General features: G+C 46.0%; 1 protein-coding gene across 1 annotated transcript; it reads right to left on the bottom strand.

The window, feature by feature from the left end:
• Positions 1-4228: 4228 nt before the first annotated feature.
• CDKN2AIPNL (CDKN2A interacting protein N-terminal like) lies at positions 4229-10711 on the bottom strand. Its single transcript, XM_069484057.1, has 3 exons — positions 10455-10711; positions 9054-9153; positions 4229-4658 (listed from the first exon to the last, which is right to left on the bottom strand). The coding sequence occupies exons 1-3, from the start codon at positions 10691-10693 to the stop codon at positions 4647-4649; spliced, it is 351 nt and encodes a 116-aa protein (XP_069340158.1). The 5' UTR covers positions 10694-10711; the 3' UTR covers positions 4229-4646.
• Between the last annotated feature and the right edge of the window lie 512 nt (positions 10712-11223).

An 11223-nucleotide genomic window follows, 5' to 3' on the forward strand; every position in this document is an offset into this window, starting at 1 on the left:
GAAAGGATTGACTTTTTCTCTATTGTTTGAACAAAGCTGCCAAATGTTTGTGCCATTCTTCAATAAGCTTTTCCCACCATCACTACAGCTTTTTAAAACAATCTTGTCAGGAATGTCCTAAGGTTTTAATGTTTCCTGCATTCTTAGGATGGGCTAGGGATTTTTTGAGTTGGATCAAAACGATGAATGAGCTGTGCCCATTCCAACCTTGTTGAGTATGTGACTGCCCCACAGTTCAACGTTAGCTCCTTGATGGTTAAAATCAACAACCTCAGGAGGACTTGGGCTCCAGGCTTCCTCTTTGGCATATGGAATATTCAGACTTGGATGAGGAACTTGTATATGGCATGACTTTCAGCAACTCAGCCATTTACTGAGTGCCAAAGCTTGGCCACATGATGCTTTCGTCTATCGGTGACTTCTGGATTAATGTGTTTAGGAAGTTTCTAATATATAGACTATGGTCTGCTGAGGGAAAGCAAATAACCTTTTATCCAATTAGAGAAAGTCTTTTTATGGTTGGTGCTGGTCCTGGTGACAAGTGTGACGTTTCTGTAGTCTTTAGGGGGAGATCAGCTGGTCTGAAGTCTTACATGGACGACTGAGATTCAGTAAGTGCCACTGGGCTGGGAGTTTGTGCAAAGGGAATCAGAGCCTGTCTCTGAGAAGATCCCCCAGGCACCATCAACCTGAACCATTTAGTGACTATTCCTGGAGTGCAGGAGGGGTTCGCTGCTGTCCTTAAGGCTGCCAGAGTGCACACCCGAGAGCACTGAAGGTGGACCTCTTTAGAGCGAAAGGTTGGTGTGCTGCTTGCTTTCTGAAGCCCAAACGATACAGCTGCTTTCTTTCCTTCCCCCTTTACAAACAAGATCTTTTGCCAAGAGTATCACAGCCCACCAGCTGAATTGGACTAGCAGCACTCCTGAACACATGCGTGTCAAAGACAGAAGCTTGCAGCTTTTTGGCTGGCCCCATATTATATAATGTCATTTTATGGAACTGAGTTGGAAATTTTGTTTTTGCACTGGTGCTAGAACAAAGAGAAGGAACGGGAAACTGCTTAGCTAGTACCTCCTTCCAAATCTGAGAGATATTGTCTCCTCCTTACAGAAAAAGATGCTTTTGCTTTGCCTGATGACCTTACTGGGCAGAGAATGGGGAGGAATCCAGAGACTTCAGCCTGTAGTCACAAACTTTGGCTACAGGCTTGAAATAGCACCTCCAAAGAAAAGCTAAATTAGTAACCTCGCTGTGTGGCACTGGGCTATCCCTGCATGGGCACATAAGGCTGTGGTTTCAGGTGGAGACACCGGGAACATCAGCTGGAAGGTTGCTTTTAGAGTGAGGACAATCACTCTAAAGGGGAGAGTACAAGGGGTCTTCTGACAGCCAGCAATACTACTGTTGGGGCCCAGCAGTGGTGAGTTTGGGAGAAAGTTCCTCTCCCTGGTTTTTGTTAGTGCCTACACATGAGCTCGTTTTCTTGTTTATTTATTTATTTATATATTTATTTATTATTTATGATGGGGTCTTGCTATCTTGCCTAGGCTGGACTCAAACCCTTGGGATCAAGAGATCCCCCCGTTCAGCCTCTCAGGTAGCTGGGACTATAATCATACACTGCCACTGCACCTGGCTAGATCGGTTCTTTGACCGGGCTGGGTCGTCTTTTGCACAGGGCAGTTTGAGAACAAGCCACAATCACCATGACTTGCTCTCAAAACCAAATCAGGAACCAGGCTGTAAGAGCAACAATTTAAGTACCAAACAGTGGAAGTTAAATCCAAAGATTGGGAACTGCTTTCCAGACAGCCAGATGCACGCACAGGCCTGGCAGGAGGCCTGTAGAGTAACAGGACCTCTGGGGTCCAAGCTCTGACTCCTTTGGGGATACGTTTTAACTATCAGTTCTGTTTTTTTTGTTATAAAAGGAGAAAATAGTCATAAGTGATAATTTGGTGAGTACCTAAAGGCAGAAGGAAACTTGAGCCATAGTTTGACAACCTGAGATAATGAAAACAGCTGGCTAAAAGGGAAATGGGTCCTGTGGTGAGCTGGGACCTGAAATTCACAGCCACGGGACCAAACCCTGAGACAAGCCTCCTGCTGCGTAGCCAGCGCTGCGGTGAAAAGAACATGGCCTCAGGCTGCGCAAGGCCCGCACCTCCCGTATCCAGTACAGGGGTTTGAGGGCACCTAGTGTCGAAGACAGGGCTGCAGTGGCCATGTGAGCTCTGGCCGGGGTTTGCCAGGTGGCAGCCATTTTCTCCTGGAGGTGTTGCTTTCCCCTCTGCAGAGCAGCCTGCCGCTTGGTTGCCGCGTTGGTCAGTGCCTGCCCCCATTCACCAGTCAGCCACAAGTACTTGGGACCTACTGGGTGCCAGGTTGCATGTTAGGCCCTGCACAACTTAAACAGAAAAAGGTTTACTCTTCTGCAGCCCTGGGATGGAGCCTGGTTGAGTAGGGTGATTGCAGGCACTCATTTTTATTTTGTGTAAATCTGAGTGAGTTGAAAAGTTTTCGTGTCTTCCCAGCTAGACCTCGAAGGGAGACTCGGGGCCAGAATGAAGCAGTGAGAACCCAGTGAAGCACCAGGGACCCTCACACATTAGCTTTTCCACTGAATCCTCCGATAAAAATGGAAGAAGGAAACATCCTCACTTTGCAGATGCCTACACTGAGATAAAGTAACTCAAGAAGGAAATATCTACTAGCTCATACTTATTAGGGATAATTTAACATTCTTACTATGAGGACATGTCCAAGGAAAAGGAAAATGCCACCGAGAGGAGATGAGTTGGTGCCCACTTTCACAGCAAAGCAAGAGCTCTAGTCATCGGGCCCACACAGCTCACGGTTGACCTCTTTACTGTTTTTTTGTTTTTGGTGTTTTGTTTTGAGACAGTCTCACTCTGCCACCCAGACTAGAGTGCAGTGGCATCATCATAGCTCACTGCAACCTCAAACTTCTGGGCTCAAGTGATCCTCCTGCCTCAGCTTCCTGGGTAGATGAGACTTAAGTACATTACCATGCCTGGCTGTTTTTTTTTTTATGTTTTACAGAGACAGGGTCTCCCTATGTTGCTCCGGCTGGTCTGAAACTGCTGGCCTCAAGTGATCCTCCTGCCTGGGCCTCCAAAGTGCTAGGGTTACAGGCATGAACCACTGTGCCCAGCCAGGAAGATGCATTTAAAAGTGAATAATCACACTGACTGTTTCCCATTCTGTAATTTCATTTTTTAAGCCTTACAAATTTGTCAGAAGGGGAAAAAACTAGGTTACATTTGAGGAATAGAAGCAGCTAAGGCTCACTGGGCATAACATTCGCTGTCTTAATCCTTGCCCCCAGCTCTCTGTGTATTTCTATGATCTCCATTTTCCAAGTAACGGATCAGGGGAAAGAAGTGGCTTGTCCAAGGTTACAGATCATAGATCCTGACTTCTTCACTCAGTCCATCCTAGAGATCACTAGGGACACTGGAGCTGGAAGCCCTACAGCGATGTGACCCATCCAAGGTGTGCTGCCTGGCCTTCGTCTCTAGCCACAGGCAAGAGTCTTGTCCCACTTCTCTGCTCCCAGACACCATGCTCCCCCAGCTCTGCTTTTCAGCATGTCTGGTGGTTCAGTTGCCTCTGTTCACCGGCAGATTAAGGCAGGGTCCACTGTCTTAATTGCCACTATTGCCAGTACCAAGCACAGTGCCTCCCACTGGTGAGTGATCCTGCTGTGATAGCCCATTAAACTGCTGCCCCCAAATGAAGCCCCTTTCCCAGCATTTATGCCTAGAACTATGTACTTAATGGTGGGGACTGAGTAAGAAAGAGGAACAGAGAGAGGGGGTACAGAACAGACACATTTAGTTACAAGGGAACATTAATACCAAAAGTTTAGAGCAAAGCAGTATTTTTTAAGAGGCCATGTGCAAAGCAGTTCCTCAAGTCCAGAAGACCCAAGCCGCAGGCTCCTTCCAGAAAAAGCCAGCATAGGAGCCTTCTAAATCTATAAATCAGCTGGCTGGCTGGACAAAGCCTTGGAATCTGTTATCAATGAATTTTAAAATAAAGCTTTTTTGTAGGCTGCCTCTGCCTCCTCCCATGTGCTGGTGGGTACCTCAGGTCTATGATTTGATTCTCATTTCTTAAAAAAAGATGAGTATGTGTGGCAGTGGGATATAGGTATGGTGTAAATTTCAGGTGGAAATAAGGAAATAAGGATCTAGTTTGCCTTGGTAGGGGGGGGAAAGGCCATAAAACAGAATCACACTTAAAGGTAAATTGTTGAAAAATCCAAACTATAAAATTCATTACCTGCCATTACTACATCAACAAAAAAAGGTCATTTTAAACAAAAAGTTTGACATTTAACAACTGAAAATAAGAAAGAGGGCTTTTACAATGTTGATGAACTCGTCTTAGCATGATTTATAAAAACATAAATATCCATGCATACTTTTACAGTGATAGCTACTGGAAGAATGATAACTTTTAAAAAGCCTGTCTAGACAGATTCCTCCCGTTCTACCTGCCTCTTGCTGTTGGTGATACCAGGAGTCTCAAGAGAGCTACTGTGGTCTGTGTCACATTCATCCCAGCCTCCTTTCTAAGCCTGCAGTTGATGATGAAAATGTGATAAATCTTCTGCCTTAGCTTTGATGCTGGGGAAAAAAAAGAAAAGGTTATATAACCAGGTAATCCAGTGAATCAAGTTCATCTTCATAAATTAAAATATAGCAGTGATGTAATATTCATGTACTATCCCAACGGTAAGCATACTCAGAAATTATTAATATTTTACTACATACAAAAAATTCAGCAAACACTGACCACATCATCCATTTGGAAGCCAGAACCTAATCTTCTTGTCTTGTCACTTGCAATCTATAAATGTTCACAATTTAAAGTGATAATGGAAATACTTAAAATACAACTTTTCCTGGCATGCTCTGCAGTGAACAGTTCTAAAAGCAGAATCACACAAACACTTATTGTTCTAAATTAAAACCAGTCAGATTCAGGTAGTAATTCACAACATTTCACATTGAGTCAGGATATTTAGATGTGAAGGTTATATATTTCTGGATTTCACACTATTAGAAACTGTAAAAGCATGTCTTCAAATAGTGGCAAAATGAAGCAGATACATTCTTTCTGGGTACTCTCTGGCACCTTTGGTAAATTTAAACTTGGCTTTAGACAACTTTTAAGCAGGGTGTGAAGAAATCACTTTGGCTGTCACCTTGTATTTGAATGAATTTCCTTAACATTTAGCAGTGTGAGTGAATCAACCTGAGAGTCTTTTTAGTAATTAGAGATTTCAAGGTATGACCTATTTCCCATTAAAGCCAGTTGGTCTTTTTGAGATGAAAAAACAAAATTCCTCAGCAAAAAGTAAGAAGTCTTTCTCCATTTAGGAGAATGCAGTATCACCACCTAAAGAAACCATCTTATGTCCAAAGAGAAAAAAACCCTCTAAACCGTCTGTCGAGGTTCTGACAGGGCAGGCCCAGGCTGCAGCGGCACACGGCTGCTACGAGTGGTCTTTTCCACAAGGTGCTGATGGGTGATCCCGTCCACGCGTTCTGAGCACCAGACGAAACGGGTCTATGGGGTCAGACACAGCTTTCCCGGCTTCTGTTTCAGAGTGGATAACGAGTAAAAGACACGTAGCTCCACTGAGCACTCATCTTGGGATGCAAGACCTCTTCTGATTTCACTAATCTGACAAGCTGAATCTTTTTTACATACTCACCAACACTTGCCACCTTAGAATCGCAGCGTCTTCCACCAAACAAGCGGCAGCCCCATTACCTCAGAGCTTGCCAAGACTGAACATCATGCACAAAAAGAATGAAGTGCAGGCACACTTGTTTTTCTAACTTTTCTTTCACATTTCATAGTCACTTTTCATACTGACATTTTTCCCTCTTGGGATAAAAATGTTCTCAGGAAAAATGGACCAAGTAATTAGGTTGACAGCTTCTTGCTTTGAGTCAATAATAATAGCTTCCTGGTCAATCACTCCTCTTTCTCCTTGATTAAGACGTTACCTTGGAAATATTAACTCTGACAGTCATAGCAATGACACCCTTCCTGAGTCAGCTGCTGCTGTTTGTTAATTACCACTCATTAAAGGTTAAGCTGGGCAACCACAAAGGCTGCTAGCAGGTGCCTAGGATGGCGGTTAGATAATCAAGATTGTTTGCTCAATACGTTTCTGTTTGAATCCCCTTCTTTCAAAAGAAAAAAATCATACACTGCAACTATGTAACCAATCCCACCTGTCAGAGACCAATGCTCATTTCTTTTGCAGACTAAAAAAAAAAAAAAAGGACAGACACAGACACGCTTGCTTCAAAGCTGCAGAATAGCCATAAAGTATTTTAAAAATCCTACTTTAAAGAGCTTATGTCTGTCTCCAGGTCTTCATCACTGTCTGGTCTTGAGATACCAACAATGCCAGGCGATTCATTTCCACTTGGTAGCAGGTTTAAAATCCAACCAAACTAATTTTAGAGCTAAGGATCAATTCTGGGCAGAATAACAAGAGACATCTTCAGATGCATGGTTTGACATCAGGGTTTTTTGTCTCTGGGCTGGCAGTGTTGCCTAATGTTTGCCAGCCTCCTCTATCGCATGCAAAAAATGCAGGCAAGGGACAAAACTACTGGTACAAAGTCCCCATAGCTCACTTAACAGCGGTTTCTCAGGGTGGCCTTCAATACCACACAGTCTGTCGCGGCACTGAGATCAGATGACTCGATCTCAGGATGGGCTTATCTAGAAAAGTCTGGCAAAACTATGCACCGTCTAAGTATCTCATTTTTCAGGATCAGTTGAATTTCATTTTCAGTGGTATCAACAGTCTAAAACTAAATTTGGTTACTAAGAAAACGTAAGTTGTATTTGAAGGAAGCTGCAACACACATAATCTAAAAATGCTATAGAATTATGGCCTCTGTACAGGCTTCTTAGCGTAGCTAACTACTTATGATTAGCACTGGTTTCAAGGACGCTAATTTCATGCGTGAGGACTCTTCCCTGGAGGCTCATACTATGCAATGACAGTGTCAAGAATGAACTTTCCAGGGCAGGGCCCCTGTATTTTTGAAGTATGAGACCCCTTACTATATGTAGCAGTTTATACAGACCCTTACCAACACACACACACTTCTTCACACTGGTCTGTGGATAACGTTTGGGATATATCGAACCTCCTTAGTCTCCTCCTGGGGTTTATAGCCCATATGTCATGAAGTGTTCCGATCTCTAACAGCCTGGCAAGATCTGAGGAAGGGCAGATAACTACTGAGGAACAAAAAGAAAGAAAGAATATGCCACAAGCAGTTAGGAAATGAAGGTTCGTCCCATTTCCTGCCTGCCCCTGCCCCATGGGGTACACTCTGGCAGCCAACAACTATCTAGCCCCTTCCTGGCTGGGCCCCAGGAACCTCACCACTCTGGGACACCCAAGGACTGCCCAGGGTTTTTTGTTTTGTTTTGTTTTGTTTTTTTTGAGACAGACTCTCACTCTGTTGCCCGGGCTAGAGTGCCGTGGCGTCAGCCTAGCTCACTGCAGCCTCCAACTCCTGGGCTCAAGCGATACTACTGCCTCAGTCTCCCGAGTAGCCGGGACTACAGGCATGAGCCACCATGCCTGACTAACTTTTTCTATATATTTTTAGTTGTCCAGCTAATTTCTTTCTATTTTTTTAGTAGAGACGGGGTCTCGCTCTTGCTCAGGCTGGTCTCAAACTCCTGACCTGGAGCAATCCTCCCGCCTTGGCCTCCCAGAGTGCTAGGATTATAGGCGTGAGCCACTGTGCCTGGCCTGCCCAGGGATTTTTAAAAGTATTACAATAGGAGGATCCAAAAAGCCACAAACTCCCAATTCACTTTGCTACCTGGCTAAAAATAGTTCCCTGTTAACAGCTTATTTAAAAAACAAAATAGCGTCTGGAACACCAACCTGAAGGTTTTGACTGCAGGTTCACATTAAAAACTAAAATACTTTTTTAAGAAAAACCATCTGAAATCAAGTGGGATGTGCTCTTCGGGACTGAAATATTTTCTGAGCAGCTGAGGATTTGATTAGTTCCTTGATACACATACAGAAGGGGACCTCCTTATGTGCCCTGCCTCCCAAAACAAGACCCAACTGAGGTGAAACAAGGGCTTGCCTATGTTTCTGAGGGTAGAACTAAAAAGTGGTCCCCAGCTTTATATCTTATTGCTTGAATCCATTTTTAAGTATCTTCTGAGTACCTTCTCTATGACCATACTAGGTTATGGAGTCATAAGGACTAAAACTTTAGGCACCATCTCTTCCCTTAAGGTCACAACTGCTCTAAAAGCAGCTGGAGTAAAGTGTGAAAGGAACTTTGGGCGATAAGGGAGCAATTAATTCTGCCTGAAGAGATGCGGACAAATGTGAAAAAAGCATGTCTCGGGGGTGATTCTGAAAAGTAGCTGGGATGCCCAGCCCCACCCTCTGAGGTTCTTTCTGCCACACTCTCCATAGCCCCACCTCCAGGGTCCAGATTCAAGACCCAAAGCAAGAACTCACTGTGTAAAAAGTCCGTAGCCTGAGACTAGACTAAGCCCTGAAGAACAGAGAACAGCTAAGATATCTGGACATTACTCCAGCCAAATTACTATCAGAAAGTCAAGAGAGGTCAAATAAGTCTGGTCCTCACCTGCTAAGGTAAGGAAGAGTTACTCTGTTACAAACAAGAGTTTTTAACAAGTGGGAAACTTTAGCACTCTAGCCAGTATTTTCTTAATAATCAAGCAAAAAACTCAAAACAATGTTCCTAGACAACTTGAAGAGGTCAAGTTTATGTGTTGTCCACCAACAACGCATAACTTATTATACTGAGTTTTGTAGTTATGAAATGGTTTGTACCAATTATGGGGAAATAAAAACGAAAGGGCTTAGATCTTTGGGATAAAAAAGAGCATTCAAAAAACAATATACTCTAATATAGTGTCATCAAAGCGGGGACCATTAACTCTATACCATTTCATCACATGCACTTGGATATCCTGTTTACCTTTTTCATTAATTCACTTCTGGTAGTAAACTGTGGCAGGTCTTCCACTTCAATCCCATCAGCCATTTCCATCACCTTGTCTAAAAGGTCTTTATTGTAACTGCACAATAAAAAGCAGCAAGGTAAAAACCTTGGAAGAATTGTCACTGTGGATTATTACCAAATTGCAGGTTGCTGGACTGCAAACTCTCAGAGGACTGATCTGATAATGCAAGGGAAACCTATATATGTTCAGCACAAGGTTAGGAAACAGTTTTTCCTCCTTGTGGATACAAAAGTGGGCTTTAGGAATGCCAACAGAGCAGATGTTTCAAGATTTACAAAAACAGAGGCAGTACATATTCTCAGATAAGGGATAAGGGCCAAAAATATTTCTGGTTATTTTTTAAACATGTAGAATGTTGGTCTAATGAAAATAACATCATTTGTTCATTTGCCCAATTCTCTGACATTTGCCTAACCATGGATCCTGTTTAATCAGGATTTCCCAGGAGCACCTAGAAGGCAGGGAAAAGGGATGGGTGCATCTGGCGCTGCCTCCCTACATCCTAAACCCCGACATCTGAAGCAAAACCAGGTGGCTTAGGCCTGGAGGAGCCATGTGATCCGAGCCAGGCAGCCATAATGGGTAAAGAAATCAGAAGCAAACCCAGTCATCCTATTTTCCTAACACAATGTGAGGGGAATGGAGCCAATAGGGAGTCTCAAGATTTGCCACCTTCTTCGTGGTGGGGCAAAGAGGGTGCCTTATTAGGCACTTCAAAAGCAGCCCCTTGCCCTCTTGGTGCAGTGGGCTTTCGGACGTTGACAAAAAGGCATCTGTTGTTTTCACAGGAGGGAAGGCAGAGAGACGAAGCTCTCAGGAGCAAGGAGGATGGGGGATGAGGAGAAAAAGCCACAGGACACAGATTACGTCTTGCTGCATGTGGTAAAATCCACCAATCCTGCCAAAAGCTGCAGGGTCCCAGATACATCACTCCCCTTCCCTCAGCTTTTTCATCTGTTAAAGTACCTCAGTTTTTGTCTCTGCACGGTTGCCATGTAGGTGAAAGGAGCTAACGGGCTTAAAAGGCACTCTGCAAAGGTGACGGTTTCAGCTAATAATAGTAATAATACAAATAACAATAGCAACTTTGGAGCCACCATGTATTTAGCTCTTCACCCTTTAATTACTGTAGTCATCACAACCACCCATTTACCAAAAGAGGAAACTGAGGCTCAAAGAAGATAAATATCTTTGCAAGGGGGTTGCGAAGGTGGGAATCGACACTGGACCAGCCAATGCGCCTGGAGGTTGGGGGCACTGTCTAGGTCGGGGGTTCGGGTCAGGGCTGAGCCCTGGGAGAGGGCTGCGGGTCAGGTGGCAGGGAACAGGGTCAGCCGGCCGGCAGGGGTCCGCACCTGCAGCCTAGGAAGAGGTGGTTGGCCCAGACCATGGAGAGGGACAGCAGCTGGTCCAGGCGGCCGCCGCCGTCTGGCGGGTCGCGGTAGTCGGGCAGGTGGCGCAGGATGAACTCCATGCGGGCCTTCCATTGCTTCTCGCTCTCCGAGTAGGAGCGGAACTGCTCCGCGAAGTCGGCCGCCTGCCGCACCCCCGAGACCAGCTCCTCAACCGCGGCAGCCGCCTCGCCACCCACCATGGTGCCTGCCGCCGCGAAAGGCCGGCCCGCCCGCCGCCTTCCCGACACTCACCGCGCCACCGCCTGCCGGCTAGAGGGGCCCCGGCAGCGCGCCGGCTCCGGAGGACCTGCCTGGAGCGCCCTCGCCCGGCCAGGCGGCCTGCGGCGGCTCCGCCCGCCACTCCGGGCCCCGCAGACCTCCGCGGCCCGCGGCGCCTGGCGTGAGTCTACCTGGGCAGCGAGGGCGGTTCGCGGGCGACTGCCCGGGGAACCAGTGGGGAAACTGAGGGCCCCAGGCATGGAGTCGGGGCGCCCACCGCCCAGTCGGCAGCTGGATGCCAGCCAGAATTATGCTGTGTCCTTCTTGCCCTGGGATTCCCCAGGCACCGCCTCATGCTGAGCAGCATCAGGGGACCCAGGCTGAACATGGATGCCCTCCCTTCTGGGGACTTCTCCGTGCAGCTGCCCGAGGTCTACCTCTGATCCATCCCCAGGAGTCCCGACACCCCACTGAGCTTGGGCCCGCCTTACTGGAGCGCGTCACCCATCCA

This window comes from Eulemur rufifrons, chromosome 10 (genome assembly GCF_041146395.1).
Source record: "Eulemur rufifrons isolate Redbay chromosome 10, OSU_ERuf_1, whole genome shotgun sequence".
NCBI classification, from domain to species: Eukaryota; Metazoa; Chordata; class Mammalia; order Primates; family Lemuridae; genus Eulemur; species Eulemur rufifrons.